Raw genomic sequence first — 18,201 nt, 5'->3', positions numbered from 1 at the left:
CCGTTGTACTCACTGTGCAGCGGAGATAATAGCATTCAATTTCAGGGCAATGGCCGGTAATGAATGCCAAGCATGTAGCCCAGGATCTGGCACACAGCCGGTGCTTTGAAAATGAGGGCCGCCCTTGTGATTTTTCCGCATCCATTCAGATCTATTTGGTCAACTGCGCCTGGTCCTTTTTTTGTATTACGTCAGGACTCTCAGCGGGTCCCTGGTGGCTGAGTACGAAGTGGAGAAACTCATTCAGAGAGTCTAGTTTTTCTACAGGACCCGAGTCTTTCGGGGATCTCTTAGGGAAGATTTATATGTGGTAAGAGTACATACACTGTGAAACCCCAAACTGGAAGGCACAGCCTTGTTTTTTTCTGAATCTCCCCAGTTTCATGCCTTTGAAAGGGCAGTCCCTCACTTGCTCGCGATCAGTGGAAAATATCTGCCTTATCCTAGTTCCAGTTATCACAGGTTTTACAGTCAAGAGGGAAAAATCAATATTCAATCTCTAATTTTAAAGTGCTTTTCACATAGTGAGTCCATTGGCAACTTAAGGTTCAAGTGATTTCTGGAAGGTGGGACCCACTTGTCCAACTGAACACAGAGAGCTCTCGTCCACCCTGGGCATGGTGATGGGCACCTTCTTCTTAGGGGAGAAAAAACAACACAACCCACCCATAGAGTTTAAACACGGCGAGGAAATCCAATATTTCATTAGAGTGGAGGTCCAACCATAAAACCGAGAGTGAAGATAGTGTCTTGGATTCATTTTGCTTGCCTTTTGCTACCAATGGTTTTCCCTCCAGCCTCTAAGCAACAGAGTCACTACTAGCTCGAGGGCCATTGTTAGTGACCATTTCACAGACGAACTGAGATTGATTTTCCTTCTTTGGCCAAGACAAGCGTCCTCTACAATGTTCTGCGACCCTCTGATCCCCGAGCGGCGCCTGCCACTCGGAGTGCCTATGAGCGCGTCTGAGTGACTGGGAGGCTGAGGTTGGCAAGCGCCCCGAATCTGCTGTCTAGCACAGCACGGGCATTTGCAAAGTGGGAGCTTCCAAAAACTCTCTCCCCCCGAAGTTCACAGGGGAAAATCTGGGATAAAACCACACATCTGGAAAAGCTGATCACTTATCTAGAGTGTCCTCTGATGGGTCGACGACAACAAATGGTGGCAAGCCACTGACTGTGAGAACGTGGGGGTTCTTAAAACAAAAAGCCAGACTGTTTATCTTCCCTGAGGGAGGAAGGACGGCTTCATAGCTGGAGGAATTCTCTGACGTAAGAACAGGGCATGGAGGCCCTATCTGTTGGGTAATGCTGTAGATGGCACAGGCCCAATGTGCCAGGGTACTCACATTTTGTCATCAGGGAATTCCTGGATCTCCTGGTGGTGGGTTTGCCCTCAGAGGGCACCTGATACAGGACCTTTTGTGTTTCCCACTCGTGGGGAGAGGCTAGGGTGCTGTTACACTTTCTCCCACGCTCGGGACATGGCTCACAACAAAACGTAGCTGGCCCCAAATGTCGACAGCATACGTGTTGAGAAGGCCTGCTTCGCAGCCCTCTCTACCACCCACGGGACGCCGCATGCCGGCTGTCTTAGCCCCCATCAGAAACGTGGTCTCCTGCTGCCCAGAGAAAATGCCCCGCAAGCTTCCTCTAACTTTTGAGAGAGCAGCCTACATCCTCAACATCCGACACTCCCATCTGACTGATTTCGAGCTGCTGTGGGGCCATTCCAGATGTGTAAGTTAGGGAAGCTTTATTTGACGCCAGGCCCGTCGGAACCATCCGAATATTTCCTATGGTTATGACTGCACTGAAGATAATCACTCCCTTAGAAATACCCCCTCACCCTCAGGATTTTTCATCTGGAGGAGGAAGTTGCCCACTCGGGCACAGTGCAGCCCTCCCTGCATCGCCTCCCTTCCTGCTTCACCAAACAAGCAAGCAGAGAGAGCAACGCACTCGGCGGAACACCACCCCAAGGACCGCGAGTGCCCCGACTGCTGAGTTAGAGCTGCATGTCCACTTCATAGGAAACCCCCTCTCCCGAAAGAGCACTTGTGGAGAGATCATTGGGGCCAGTCCAGGATGCCAGCCACTGTGAGAGTGACCGTGATCTCGTTGGCCCCTCACCAGACACCTCCTCAGGGTTATTCAACCTTGGCCCTATCAACAGTTTGGGTGGGAAAAATTCTTCATGTGGGCGGCTGTCTGTGTATAGCAGCATCCTATCATCTCTCTGCCCACTACACGGCAGTGGTACCACCTTCATTTGTGAAAACCCAAACGACGTCAGGCAGGGCCAATTTGTGTGTGTGTGTGGGTGGGGTGGGGGTACACAAGAGAGGGTGTGTGTGTAAACTGCCCCTAATAGAGAATCACTCAATTGTATTAAGGAGCCTTGGTGGTGTAGTGGGCTATGCATTGGACTGCTAACCACAAGGTTGGCAGTTTGAAACCACCAGTTGCTCTGAGGGAGAAAGAATGGGCTTTCTACTCCCATTCAGCTACAGACCTGGAAACCCACAGGGGTAGTTCTGCCCTGTTCTACAGGGTCTCTGTGTCTCAGCCTCGACTTGATGGCAGTGAGTTTGAGAGTTGAAATTGTCTCTGGTTATTAGAAAGAACTTCAGAAAGTTCTTAAAATAGAATTGATTTTAACTGACATGATTGGGAGTGGGCAGGACACCTACTGGGCTTCTCTGTGGATGGAGCAGGTACACGCCCACTTGAACATCTGTCTCACAGGGCCCAGGAACTCGTGGTCTTCGAGAAAACGTGACTTGTGCAATGTGCAAGCAATCCCCACACGCAGCAATGACGCCAACGACAATATCCAGGACAAACAAGTCCTGTACAGCACTTCCTCCCTGACATCATGTCTGTGACCCGGCCCCCCCTCCCCCCCACCACCACCAGGGGTCCCCGGGCATTTCCCATCTGACAAAAGACAAGGCAGGAGAAGGAAATAATGACATCCCCTGAAAGATGCAAATCGATGCAGAATAGGCCAGTTCCTTACGAAGCTCAGGGAAAACAAACCATGCCTTTTTCAAAGGAATCTGGGCTTTGACTGGGTAGCAGTGGATACAAAGGGGAGCCTGCACATGACCACATATGTACTGGAATTTACTGGCGAGACTTGCAATGAGGTCTGGATTTCCTTGGGAAAAGGAAAGCACAATTCCCATCACTCCCAGAGGCCTTTCTTTATAACTAGGCTGGGTAGGTAGCAGGGGTTGGAGGCAGGCAGGGGGAGACGAGGAGGAGAAGGGAGCACCACGGTAAAAATGCCAACGAGACACCAGGTTTCTTCAACGTTCTGGCCAGAGTACTGGCTTATTCCACTACAAGGTTACAGTGCAAACCTGAGAATAAAAACAGCTTCTGAAAAATGTGTCACACATTTTAAAGTCCCTAAATAAAACCAAAAGTGATTTTTTGTTTCTCGTGTAGTAAATTACATACCCAGGACATTTTTGTTTCTATAAAAATGTTTATATAACTAATTTCGGGAGAAAAAAAGAAGTCCTATTTATAGAATCATTTTAAGAACATCACAAAGAACTTTCTTATTTAGATTCTCTAACTCACAATATCGTACCCCATTTACTCCCTCTTCTCTCTAAAGGGTTGTGTGACTCAGTGGTTAATGTGCAGGGCCACTAAACTAAAGGTCGCTGGTTCCACGGAAATCCACCAGCTGTTCCACGGAAGAAAGAGGTGGCAGTCTGCTGCCATAAAGGTGTCGGGTGTAGACGTGCTAGGATGCAGTTCCACTTGGTCCTACGGGGTGGCGGGAGGATCTGACTCAACAGCAGGTTTGGGTTGGGATTTTCTCTCTGTCTGCACCAGCCAAAGGCTCCACAGAATGAACCTGCTCGGCCAGTCAGCCCGTTTGAGCCCGTCCAGCCATGACTCACCAGGAAAGGGCTGGTGAACTACTCATAAGAAAATCAGCCAATAAAAATTCTATGGCGCACAGTTCTACTCGGAAAGGATGGGGCTGTTGTAAGTCAAAGTTAACTTGACAAGAATGGGTGGGTTTGGCTTTTGGTTCGCTCGCTCGACACCTCCATATAAATACACCATTATAATGTATGTTCCTGAACCCGTTGCAAACCATGTGCAGATCTAGTTACTTCCTCATCTCCCATCTCCGATCATCTCCCTGGTTCCCGCAAATCAAGGCACTCTGTCATAAGTACCATACAATTCTCCAAGTCAAAAATTCCAATGTGTTTCTTCTTAATGGTTTCTTTTGATAAGTTGGCTATTTATTTCTAGATTTCTAGGCTAGGTGATATAAGGAGTTCAGCTCCTGAACAGCTGGACGCATTCATTCACTTATTAATAAGCCCCCAGACAGCCTCAGCAGACAAATGTAACGTTTGGGGCAGTAAACAGGTCAGGGGCACAGGCGATTGTACCTTGAAATGTGGTAGTTACGTCTTCATTTCTTCCTCTGTCCAGAGAAGAAAAAGGAAGCGAACCTACTCTAGTGTCATTCCTCCACATGGTGTTTTCCTTCTTTTCATGGTACCAAACTATCAAAAGGGAGCCATATTCTGTCATTCACCTGCCACCTAGACCAGGGAGAGGTGCAATCCTTGGGGAAGGGAGAGGTGGGAGAAGGAAGGGAGGGACTGTAAGTGCAGATCTCCAAGCGGCTGGCTGTCCCACCAGGGGGACAACTAGGACTTGGCCTTGCTCAAGGAGTATAACTCCGGAGGGCTAGTTTTCCCTCCAGAAAGAGTGTGGGAGACATGCCCGTACATTCAGTGCCTTTCCTCTCTGCCAGAGAATCATAAGAGGGGGATCACTTTAACAAATTTTAATTTCATCGTTTTTTCAAAATTCACGTGTAGTGCTATAGCATATTACCACCCATAACAAATGGCCCTTCTGCAGAGATCTGTATACTACTCAGATGGGCTCCAACAAATTCTGATTTATCATCTTCATTATCTATATACCTGCCAAATAACCAAAAAACCCACCCTAGATTTATTACCTCAAGTTACTCTATTTTTCTTTGTATATTAAAATGCCAGAAATATCATCCAATGTGTGCTTAATAAATATGGATTTTTTTCCCCCCTCTCTCTCAAAAAAGAAAAAGAAAGAGCCGGCCCAGGTCCTGTTCGTTAGTTGGTTTCAAGGTCAGAGACGGGGCTGCTGTTAGTCAGAATCATATCCCGCCGGAGCGCTGAGAAAAGCGCAGTCGTGCAGTGTTCAGAAGTAGTTACAATCTAGAGCAGAGACGTGTAATATTGGAGGCATTCCCTCTGCACAGCGGTTGCATTGCATTGACTTGCAAAGTCAGCAACTTCTGGGTTTTCAATCCTGATTTAGCCACTTCCCAGCACTGGGACCTAGAACCAACTAGTTAGCTTCTTGATGGTGCTAACTTCAAGTGGAGAGGGTGAATCGAATTTAGATAGGGGGGCTGATGGCTTAGCACAAAGTAAATGCTTCCAAATATCAAACACAGTGAAAAGAAAAAAAATAAATCTTATCTCTGTGATCATGGGAGGAAAGACCCTGTGCCAAGTTAAGTGAGGGCTCTTGTGGATAATTGAAGAGGAGATCATTTAGAAGAATGGAACTTGGGGAGATTTAAATGGTTTCCCAATTAGTGCAACAGAGGAGCCCTGGCGGCAGCTGGGTAGGTGCTGGGCTGCCAAGCACAAGGCCAGCAGTTCACAACTACCAGGCCCTCAGCAGGAGAGACGGGGCACCTTACCCCCCCCCTGAGAGAGGGACCGTCTCAGGAACCCACAGGGCAGTTCTACCCTGTCCTCTAGGGTCACTAGGACTCAAAATGGACTCTGTGGCAGGGAGGGTGGTTTGGGTTTTGGGTTGGGGGAGGGGGGTGGTTAGTGGAGGAACATGAGCACAATAAATGTTTCTAGACAACAGGCCACAGGAATCCTTGATGGTTTAATTCAGGGTATCACCTGAGAGGGGGAATCAATGCCCCTGGATTTTGACAGACCACAGGAAAAGACAAGGATGACACCATTAGTCATTAGCAGCAGAGGTTGGTACAAGCATTTTCATTCCGTCCACACGGTGGAGGCTAAATTTTACAAAGATAAATGATGACCCTGATAGAGGAGAATGTCGCCTCCTTTCTACTCTGATACATCTCTGGAACAGAGCTCATCTGGTTCAACCTTCTGAACTTGGGGAACAGCAAGTCTGCCTTCCTGAAACCCTTCCTCCAGCGAAGGAGGGGTCTCTGAGAACTCACACTTCCTAAGGGGGCTACACAGTGTTTGCCATTTGGGCCTTCTCTTAGAAAAGCATTAATCAAGTCCTGCCCTTGCAACCCACCCGAACACATAAACATGCTTACTCCTTAGCTCCACTTGCTGCCCTGATGAACTTGAACTTTGAGATGTACCAGAGGAGAGTTTGTTTGAACAGCTGCTTCGACCTCGAGGCTCCAACGTTACAACTCTCAAGACAGCTGGTTGTGATAGCCTCTCTCTTCCCATTCCTCTCCTGTTTGTTTCCTAAAGCCCAGCTGTCAGGGAACACCCACTGACGTCTTTCAAAATAATGGCACAGGACAGTAGAGGGGCAAGAGAAGCTCATCATTAGATGGAAGGGCATCCTATGCAGGGACCCCTCACATGATGACATACAGTTTTTCTCCCGAATTTCCCTTTACATATTTATTAATTTCTGGGTTAATTTATTGTGAATTACTAATGACAGGTAGATGTCCTATTGCTTACTGTCACCCTCTCCAATATAGTAGCCTCTTGCTTGCCATGGGCTGGCTATTTAAGATTATTTAAAATGCAGTCAAGTGTAGAAAGCACTTTCACTGTCATATTAGCCTCACTTTGCGAGCACTGTGGCCATGTGCGGCTGGGGACTTCCCAATTAGAAAATAAATACAGAGAGCACTTCTATCATTGAGGGCGTTTCTAGGATTGCGGAAAGTTCTTGGGAACTGCCTTGTGGAGGATGCCACCTCTTCCTAATAGGAGAATGGGAGTGTGTGCCTGGCTCAGAGGGGTGGTTTCTGGCCTCATCCTGCATCATTTATCTTCTCTTCAACTCTCTGGACACTCCTCTTTTGTGAATTTCTAGAAGGTCAGGTTGTCATTAAAACCACCTATGGTGATGATCCTACTTTAGAGGGAGAAATAGCAACAACAGACAAAGGTGGTGTTGGCAATCCACACACTCCAGGTCTTTTGACTGGAGCTCATTACATTACAAACAGTATCCTTTGAGGCCTGTATTCCTGTGGCCACGACTTCCCATATATGTGGAGACCTGAGACCTCCCAGAGGGAGAAGGCGGAAAACAGGTTCTCTGAACTCTGGCTTTCAGACCAACAGCACTCTGGGCTCGAGTGCAAAAGAGGATAGCGAAGCACATGCTACAATCTGACTGTTTCGAGGGCTTTGTGCCATCAGTGCTGGTGGTGCCACGGATTAGGCATTGGGCTCCTAACTGTAAAGTCAGCAGTTTGAATCCACTAGCTGTTCCTCTGGAGCAGTGGTTCTCAACCTTCCTAATGTCTCCACCCTTTCATACAGTTCCTCATGCTGTGGTGACCCCTCCAACCATAAAATTATTTTTGTTGCTACTTCATAACTAATTTTGCTACTGTTGTGAATTGGGTGACCCCTGTGAAAGGGTCATTCGCCCCCCCCCAAACGGGTTGAGACTCACAGGTTGAGAACCGCTGCTCTAGAGAAAGATGAATCTGTCAGCTGTGGTGTAGATGTATTTGTGTGTGTGATCCGAATGAATTTTTAATAAAGGATAGAAGCAGTTTCATGCATTATAGTAAACTGAATACGAGAGAGAGAGAGAGAGAGAGAGAGAGAGAGAGAGAGACACCTCGGCACAGCTGTGCTGTGTGTAGGAGCCACTGGGAGAGTGGAAATGTAGTTTTGGAAAATCTATGTAGGTTGGAGTTGACTTGATGGTAGTGGGCTTTGGTGCCATCAGGCAACGGGACATTTATTACTGAAAATGATTGAAGCAACTGCATTTCATAGGAAAGACAAAGTCACTATTATATTTATGCAAGAAATAATATCAGCAGACCAGAAGCTACATGGACTAACAGCATTATAGTAACCTGAGCACCAGAGAGAGATTTTAATTAATCTCGATTTTAAGTTTGATCATGGTGATGGGGGAGAAAGGTGTTGCTTGTGTTTCAATGGTTTTGTTAATTGAAGGCTACATTTTCCCTTTCTTCCATTAGAACAAAATGTTCTGATTTGCTCACCATTAGATGCTTAGTACTAGACCAGTGCATGGTCAACAATGGACCCTAAATATCAGACGAAAATGAAAGCCTCTTTTTTTTTTTAAATAAAGGAATGATCCACCAGAGTATTTTTACTTTTCCCTTAAAATAAATCTTCCCACTGCTTTATTAATCACTAGGATTCTCTCCCAGCCAATTAGGCTGGGACTTGACCTCTGCCTCCCACTCCATATTACCAAGTTTCCATTCTTTTTGATGCCGGAAAGGCCACTCCAGGGACAAGGCAGGAGTCGGGGAGAGCACCTAACCTCCTCCTCACGCCTGTCCCTGGGACCACACCCTTGGAGGTTTTAAAACCAGAATGATCAAAATCTGTCAAGTGACCAGTAAATATTAACTGTCAAAGGGAGGAATGAAGTCTGGTAGGCACATGATCACTTCTGATGTCTACAAAATGAAAGATGAGCTTGCTGAATTTTGTTTCCAGGGTTACAGATGCTGGCAAGGGTTTTGATTATTCTGAACATATTTGAGGTGTGCGGGGGATTTGAAGAATCTTATCCTACACCAAATTGCAGTAACCTCTATAATTTTACGCTATAATTGTTTTGATTAGAAAATAATTCATCTTACTTCTTATACTCTATAATAATAGAGTCAAATAATATGGCTCATTATTGACTTGTTTTTTGTCACCAGCAGTATGTGTTTTTCTTGTAAGTGTTGAAAGACGAGGCTGTTGCTTTGAGGGCGAAAGGTGCACGTGATGCCAGGCCACAGTATTTTCAACAGGTTCACGTGTTCCTAAAAGTTGGACATTGACTAAGGAAGGCTGAAGAAAACTTGATACACTGGAACTATGGTGTTGGTGAGTAGTATTGGAAGTATCTTGGACAGCCAAAAGGAAAAATCAGATCTGCCTTGGAAGAAGTGTGGCAGAAGGCCACTTAGCGGCACGGATGAGGGGCTTCATCTCACATACTTTGGAGGTGTTGTCAAGAGAGCCCAGTCCCTGGAGATGGGCATCACGCTGCGTAAAGTGAAAGGGAAGTGAGAAAGAGGAAGGCCCGGAATAAGAAGGATTGACACAACAGTGGGCTCAAACAATGAGTTCAACCTCATGAACAATTGTGAAGCTGGCCAAGAACCAGGTAACGTTTCCTTCAGTTGTCCACAGGGGCCAACTGGATGGTACCTAACAACAACAACAACAACAACAGTGCCGTACATTGAAGATGTATTTGGTTTTAGTAAAATCTATTTCCCCCAAACTAAGTACCTATGCATTTGATATAGAATCAGTTAGGATACAACTGATGAATGGATTGTTAGAAAAGTTGTAAGAGCAGTATTATAAAATGATTGATTAAAATTTTAAAAATAAATAAATAAAATTGGCTATGGCCCAAATCCTTATTTTATCCTAGGAGAAAAAGGATTTTTACCACTCCCTAAACCTAATGCAAGTGGAGCCCTAGTGTTGTATTGGTTATACATTGGGCTGTGATCCACAATGTCAGCAGTTCAAAACCACCAGCTGCACTGAGGAAGACATGGGTTTTTCTCCACCCATAAAGAGTTAGTCTCAGAAACTCACAGGGGAAGTTCTACGCTGTCCTACAGGGTTCCTATGAGTTGGCATTGACTCAGAGCAGTTAGTTTTTTTAGTTTAAATGTAATACAAGGATCTCACGTTGACGTGAAAACTGGGTAATGAATAAAGAAGACCACAACAGAATTGATGTCTAGGAATTACGGTGCTGGTGGAGAATTTTGAAGGTGCCACAGATTGCCAGAGGAATGCACAAATCTGTCTCGGAAGAAGCACAACTACAATGGTCCTTAGGGCCGAGGATGGCGACACTTAAGTCCTTCGGACATGTTATCAGCAAAGGCCAGTCCCTGGAGAGAACAGCATGCTGGGTAAAGGGGAGGGCCAGTGAGAAGAGGAAGATGGTCCAGGAGATGGACTGACACAGAGGCGGCAGCAATGGGCTCCTGCAGGGCCCTGATGGTGAGGACAGTGCCAGAGCAGGCAGTATTGCCCTCGGTCATGCACAGACGCTGCGACGGCACTGATTCACCAAGCCCTTTTCACAAAGGTAACTGATGGTGGGGAAAGGACAGGGCTGTGCAGTCTCTTTCTGTTACGCACAGCCTCCGTGAGGCAGAGGCCAACCTGATAACAGCAAACTACAAACACAACAACGTTAACTGCTGTCTGATCTACTCATCACGTTGGTCTTAAAAAACTGGGATTTATCAAACACTCAAGTGTCGATGTGGGATTTTTCTGTTGCTGTTATAATCAAAGGGACCGTATTAAAATTAGCTGAATAAAGCTGAGGTTACCTAGTGGTTAAGTGTGGAGATGCAATCCACCGGGTGCGGAGCTGGAGACTAAAGCCGCTCTGTAGGAGGAAACCAGGGCTTTCTCCTCCCATCCACTGGGCAGTCAGAAACCCACAGGGGCAGTTCTACCGCATCCTACAGAGGAGCTAGGAGTCAGCACCAGCTCAATGGCAGTCAGTTTTTCAAATAACAGAGGTTAGATGGAGTTCCAGTGTTAGGCACATCCTTTAACGTATATACACAAGAGGCTTAAGAAGTTTGGTGTGAACAGGGGAGGTTTCTGTCTATTAAAATAGCAGGATTGATATGGTCAGCAGGTGGATATGGAGATCAAAAGTAGATTACCCTATAGTCTAATGGGTTTGTAACCTCCCTCCCTCCTGTGTGATGGACATCTGGGTAGCTAACTTTGCAAATATTCAGGAAATGTTAGCTATTGTGATAATTCTCTTCAGTCATGTTATCTTATTTAATCCCTCATTAGAAAAAACTTTTAGCTTGCATATCAGAAACGAAACGGTTGCTGTCAAGTCGATGCCGACTCATTAACAACCTAGCGCAGAACTGCCCCTGGGTTTCCAAGGCTTCGAGGTTTATAGAAGCAGACTGCTCCATTTTCTTTCTCCAGAGAAGCAGCTGGGGTGGGGTGGGGTGGGGTGGTGGTTTGACGACGCACCTCAGGGTCAGCAGCTATCTGTGTAACCACTGCACCATTGGGCTCCTTCTAAGTCCCATAAACGTTGGAACCACTGCCATGAAGCCAGGTCTGATTCCTAGTGACCTGGTACTGGGTTTCTGAGACTGAAAATCTCTACGGGACCAGAAGCTTCATCTTTCTTCTGAAGAGAAGGTGGAGGGCTTTGGTTGGTGGCCCCATGCATATCCCACAGCACCCCCGAGCTCCTTCCACCTCCCTTAGGCACTCCTTCACTTTGGGCCGTCACCTTCAGTTCCCATAGTCAAACCACAGGACAAAACATAGGGCTGTAGGACTGGCTTTATGATTTACGTCTCTTTGAAAAGCCTGGGTGTTCCTGAAACATCCAACTTTAATGTTACAATATACATATATTTTAATTCTTTTAGTAAGAAATGCTTTCTGAAATGGATTGCAAGTGAACAAGTGATAAAATCGAAAAAAATATTGTAAGCCTTTTACAGGTAAGTGAACATGAAGAATAAGGTCTAATCAAATCTATGCCTATAAGGTTAGCTTTCCCCTGCACCTATCTCCCGTTAGATGTTCAGAACCACTTCTTCTAATCACTCTTTTTTGTCTTCTGGCTATGTTTTATTATTATCTACAAATTCAATAAGTGGAACATTCATTTTTCACAGTTGAGATTCAAGGAATCAGGACAATAGTTTTAGAAAAGAAAGAAAAACCACAAAATGTTAAGTCTCATATAATTTTGGTTCTGCCACTAAGAACCATTTGCAATTCAGAAATATTTTAGAGCTAGTCCTTCAAAATATACATTTTGAACTATCCAATTACACAAATCTTGCTACTTGGTAGTCAGACCTTTGAGGTGGGGGTAGTACAGGGTGGAGGGGATTTACACAATTAAAATGTATTCTGAAAAAAACAAAAGAAACATCAATGTACATTTCTAATTTCCATCGCCTATTTGCCTTTACAGTTTACTGATAAAACTGATCTTTAAACACTGAATATAAAATTAAATAACATGAAAGAATAAATATGCTTTATTACACAAACATAGAAATTCCTACTGCTCAAAATATTCAGACAACCCTAGGCTTGGCGGCTTACAGCGGCACTCAGAAAATATGGTGGTGATATTTACAATGTTAACTTTTTTCTCTGGAGACAGATGTAGTGAGGTGATAAAACACTGATGTCAGACATTTTCTCCTGCTACCCAGAGAAGCTGCACACTTGAATATGAAAAAGAGGTAGACACACATTCATAAGGTGACCAGGCAGAAACCACCGCACAGGTCCTTGGTGAGCTCATCGATTCTCATTACGCAGGTCCACACACATTGTTCCAAAGCACCGAAAGCAAGGCTCAGAGACCACTTTCAGGTTTGTCATGGAAAACTCAAGACAGGCCATTTCTCTGAAAGAGAAGTGCAGCAGTCTCCAAGTGGGTAACAAGCAGGCAGATGAACTTGGGGACCACAGAAGGCAAGCACCAGCTTGGATCTCTGTCCTCGCCTCGGGGAAGGTTTCCCTGTCATTCTAAAGATGGGTTAGGCCACTCTTCCCACTGTACCCACCTCTAGTCATGGGCGGTGTCCACACTGCTGTCCCTACCCAAAGCGGGCTGCAGGACACCCTCATTTCAGAGCATTCTTTCAAAAGTAGATGCCTCCCTCAAAACAGTTTAGCTTCATTGGTTAAAAAAAGACGTCTGCCCTGAGCCTGATGCACTTTCAAGAAGGATCTCTATAGGGTCAAGTGGACAACAGGAACCCCAAAGATTAGAGAGGAGAGCTAATGGGCAGTGAGCTGTAGTCCAGGAGAAAGAGCATGAGAGTGCTCACTCAGATCTAAGGATGCAACCAAGTTCCCCGAATGGGACCTGCAGAACTGGCTGAACTTGTGTCTGTTTTGTTGTGTCTGTTCCCAACAACATAAATAGGCAACCGTTGACAGAAACAGCAAAACATTGCCAAAGGATACACAGAAAAGAAGAATGAAAAGGACGAGGGGGGTGCATTTCACAGTCTCGACTGCAGAGCCGCACAGACTGGGGCCAGAGTTAAAGACAGAGAACAAGGCTGGACTTGCAGCTGCTTCCGTTTGGAGCTGCAGGGAGCCCTAGGTAAGAGTGGGTTGAAATTTCTTTTTAAGTCCTGCTCCTCTTCAGGAAGAGATGGTGAACAAGGCTCCCTGCATTGTGACCTTGGAGAAGGCCCACTCTGCTGCAGCAGTTGCCTCTGCCAGTCTACAGTGTGGGAGTGCTGGGAGGGAAAAGCAGCCCTTGGCCTTTAACACCCTGCACTTGCTTCCCATTGGGAGCAGTGCGTCAGCGCCGCACAGCTGATTCTGTTGCTGCTGCCACTGGTGCCATCTGCACTGTCAGTTCCACTGATGAAGCATCAGACATGCAGGCTTTATGGCTCTCTGCACAATTCACTGAGGTATGTTTGGATTTCGAATCACTAAGAGGCTATACCACAACCCAAAGAAATCAAGCTAAGACTAAAATCAAAACCCTACTCTAAGGATGCGAAAGACTGTTACATAGTTATTACAAATGTATCTATTTGAATATAATGTTTTTGAGCGAGATTTAAAAACAATCAGAATTTAAAAACTGTTGCAGGAGTGGCTGTATTCCTACACCACGGAAGCATGTAAATATATATTCAAAAAAGGGTCCCTTTACAAAAGGAACATCAAAATTGTAGAGGAAGCAAATAAATTATTTTTAAGTTCACACACCTGCTTCTGTGCATAGCAGAACATTCAGAGTCTATTCTCTTTAATGCTTCAGAAAAAGAGCTCTGGCGGGGTAGTGGACTACTCATTGGGTGGTTAACTGCAAGGCCAGTAGTTCAAAACCACCAGTTGCTTGATGGGAGAAAAATGAGGCTTTCTACTCCCATAAAGAATGACATTCTAGCCCCCCCCCCTGGGGGGGGCACTCTCCCTTGTGCTACAGGTCCAGGTGTATAGGAATGGACTCAGTTCTCGGGCGGCACTGGCAGGGACCTTGGTTTGGTGAGTGCTTCTGAAAACTCTGTGCCAGCCAACGAGAACAAAAAAGCATATGCCCTTAAAATGCTCCGTTAAAATAAAATGGAGTTGGCATTTTAAAATTTCAGCATTTAAACCCATTGCTGGGGAGTCAATTCTGTCTCACAGCAACCCTATGGGGGGTTTTCTCCCCATTTTCCAAAAAAGATCCTTTCTGGAGATTAAGAAATACTTCTTTTCTGAGAGCATTTGGACTTTCAGAAACTCCTAACTCTGGTATTGCTATTGGCTGCATGGATAGGGTAAACATATAATGGGCGTGCGAAGGAAAATCTCATGGAAAATAACACGTCATAAGTGATGCTAAGGGGGGGTGCTAGAAGGCCAGAGGATTTCCCTAGCATCCCAAGGTTATTGATGATCTTTAAAATGATAAGTGTGTGTGTGCACGTGCACTCCAGATTTGCAGACAAAACACTCCTGGTGAACTATACATTTGACACTACATGGCATTAAGCTCTTAAATGAACTCCTTGCACAGCCCAGACAAACAGTGCCAGCTGAGATAACACTCTAAGTTGGTGTAGATTTCTACTTAATAAGAAGTTCGGGGGTTCTTACAGCCACGGTTACACCTGCAGAGACAATCTCACACACGAAAAGCCTTGACTCTTAGAAGCTACAGTAGGTATCAGCCACGTCCCTTCTGTTAATCTGTTCTTAAATTAAGCTGGTTTCAGATAAGGGTAAGGCTTTTCCACAGAAGCACATAGACTTAAAAAGGTTTCTGGGAATAGCATAATATAATGCGCCTACTTATCAGCTATTTCATTATCTGACATTTCAAATGAACAGGCATACTGAAAAATCCACTACTCAACTAGTTTCCCCAGTCACGATATGTGGCAGGACGTCGCACTGAGATGTGAGGTGAAGTGCGGGCTGTGGTGGGAAGGCTGTGCGTCAACTCAGCCGGGTCAGGATTCTCGGTGGGTTTGCTGTTATGCAATCTCATGATTTGGCAGTTATGTAATCATGTAACCTTTCACTTTGTGCTTGGATCCACTCATCCTCCTATTTTCCCGTAATGGCGGTCTTCGGAAAACTCACTATGTCAGAAAGTGAGGAGTGAATGTACTATTTTGGGGTTCAGTGCAATGAATGTATTTACATGAACATTTACTTTATGTACATGAAGCAGTCATGCTGCAGTTTATGACACAACTTAGCCACAAGCATTGCTGTAACACCGTCAATCTTATGTTTTGCCAAGAGCTGTGCCAGCAGTTTGCATGGTATTTTCAGTGGCAAACCTGGGCTACATTATCAACTGCTAACTAAGCCGAGAAGAAAGGAAGCAGTGACTGAGGTGGAAATTCACCTCTTCTCATGGAAGCGCATGAGCAGTTCAGACACCTGGAACGGCACAACAGTGATTCCACCGTTGCTAGTTTTCCAATGAGTACAACCTTTGTGATGGTTGCATTCAGAGCTGTCCACAAGTCACACAGAGGCAAATCATAGCACCACTCCATTAACAACAAACAAACAAACAAACAAACAAACAAACAAACCTACTTTGGTCTCAAGCAGATAATCTTTCTAAGAAAAAGTCCAAACTGCCACAGCGTAGAAAGGGAAAGTGTCTGCTACTGAGCTGTCCTCTGGAATTGCTCGAAGTGTAATAATCACATAAAGTTGTTATTGGTTGATCTATATCAATACCCCACTGGCCCTAGGGGTTGTTCTAGGTAAGGAAGCTATTCAGGCCAGTAGCGGCGGGTGCACTTACTCTGAAAAGTCATTTTGGGCAAAATGGCACGATCGATCGGAATTCTGTTATGCAGTATGGAGAACACAGAAGACCCTTTCCAGCACAGTGTCAGGGATGCTCCTGTGGGTATGGCCATAAGCAACTGCAGCAGCGGCGTGCTCAGAATACTGGGACTCGGTGTGTTAGCGAGAGAGTTGGGTTAACAAGCAGTAACAGTTAGGGCCGTACCGAACTCCAAGGGCCAGCACTCCAGACGGCATCTTGAGGACAAGCATGTGTGTTACACGGCTCGTGGTCGGGAGGCTTGTCAAGAAGTTCACAGCTCAAATCTGGAAACCGTTCACCACTGGGCCGCTGACAGACAACCAGTCTGGTCCGGACTCCTCCCCCACACAGCTTCGTGCACTAGAAGAAGGAGAAGGAAGCCTGCAGTGACTCTGCCTGAAACATCAGTGCCAAGTGTTCCTCCCCCTAAGAACTAATACTGCCTCACCGAACGCTGCCGTGGCACCACGCAAGGTAAGTCACGGACGAATGCAACCAAGCTAAATGATCAAAGCTAACAGAGGAACAAACCAATCAGCTGCTATCTAGTGGATTCTGGGTCACAAAGGGACCGTGTGTGCAGAGTAGAAATGTGTCCCATGGGGTTTTCAGGGCAGCAACTTTTTGGCAGGGAAGCACTTCACCGTTTGCACCACTTGGGGCCTCCAAGCGAACATATATGAATCCTACGGATCAGTGTGCTCTCATAATAGTGGCTCTTGTTCACTGAGGGCGTCTACTCACCTCTGCCAGGGCCTTTTCCTTTCACTCTCTTGTCTAGAAGAAAGTTTGTGGGGGGGGGGGTGTTTAAAAAGGTTGTGAGGAAATTCCATTCTCTTTTAAATCCACCTTGCCACTAACTTGTAATCACCACACCAACCAGGGCTGCTTTTCTCACAACTTCTAAGAAGTTGTCACCCAACCTCTGACTATTCTCTGGCTCCAATCCCCACAGACCCTCACGAGACGAGAATCTCTTGGGCTATCTCATGTCTTAAGACAACTGCGGCTAGAATTGACTAGGATGAATAAACAAACAACTTTGTGGGAACGCTGGATAAAACCGTCCTGACTCTTGGCTAGTTCTGAGCTTCCAAGGCAGGGATAAGTTGTATTTCTTGGACAGTGCCACCGTGCTCACATCCAGGCCCAGTGGAGTCTGGTTTCCGAGATGTGTCAAGGCCAGATCCCCCACAGAATTTGGAATGCTCTGTGCTGACAGCAAGTGTCCCAGTGAATGTGAGTACTCTTTTGGCCTGGACCCAGTTACGGAAGCTTAATCACAGCCCCACAGGGCAGAAGTTCTCGGAAGGGTTTCGGGAAACCCACAGAACACAAGTCTCAAAGCCTGACTCCTCCCCTTCCTGGCCTTCAGCAAAGTCTTCCAGAATGACATAACTGTCAATGAAAGACAACACAATTCTCTTCTCTTACTGCCTGTGTCCACTAGGTTACAGGTGAGCATTTGTGAAATTGAGCTCATGGTGCATGGCACAGTCAAGAGTGTGAACGGATGTGCTCATCCATCTCTTTCTGCGAAACCTTTCCCCTCTGGGCACTGGAGTTGCCAAGACGTTACTCTTCCTTTTTCATAAGTAAACTCAGGACAGACAGACCAGCCCAACATATTAAATCTCTCTTCTCCCTGTGGGTTCTAGAGTCGAGAGAGCTCATGGTTAAACACAAAACAATACACACCTACCTAATAAGTCCTCCAGGTATAAAAGGGGCTAAAGGTGCAGCTAATAATAATGGGGATATTAAAGATAATGACCATTATTGTCACTAATGACAATGATTATCATGATTTAATCGCAGGTAACAGTGAAGGTTATATGCTAGGTATCTGACGGAGACGACCTCAGATAGCAGTCATGAATGTTATCGGTGTTGGCGCCATTATCATGTGCAGTTACAGAGGAGGACGTGGGTATTCAACAAGGTTACACTATCTGCCAAGGTCGCAAAGCTTGTAAGAGTCAGAGCTGGACTGGGACCCAGTTTTGTCTGCGCCACGTGCTCTATTTCGCAGTAGCAGGACAATTGCCTTCCAGCGGATGCCTCTTAAAATGGTGACAGCTGAAGGATTTCATTATCTCAGAATGGAGA

At 45.8% G+C, this 18,201-nt stretch overlaps 1 protein-coding gene across 6 annotated transcripts in view; it reads right to left on the bottom strand.

Moving 5' to 3' along the window:
- ADAMTS9 (ADAM metallopeptidase with thrombospondin type 1 motif 9) overlaps positions 1–18,201 on the bottom strand; it is a 177,734-nt gene that overhangs the window by 57,316 nt on the left and 102,217 nt on the right. For all 6 annotated transcript variants that reach the window (XM_045289812.1, XM_045289814.1, XM_045289813.1 and 3 more), the window contains one exon: positions 16,276–16,452. In XM_045289812.1, coding sequence (XP_045145747.1) covers positions 16,276–16,452 — 177 coding nt within the window. The remainder of the gene's footprint in view (positions 1–16,275; positions 16,453–18,201) is intronic.

Source organism: Echinops telfairi, unplaced genomic scaffold, assembly GCF_000313985.2.
Source record: "Echinops telfairi isolate 266 unplaced genomic scaffold, ASM31398v2 ScPeMD7_31;HRSCAF=116, whole genome shotgun sequence".
Lineage (NCBI taxonomy): Eukaryota > Metazoa > Chordata > Mammalia > Afrosoricida > Tenrecidae > Echinops > Echinops telfairi.
The sequence above is the reverse complement of the archived record's forward strand: the minus strand, read 5'-3'. Positions and strand labels throughout refer to the sequence as shown.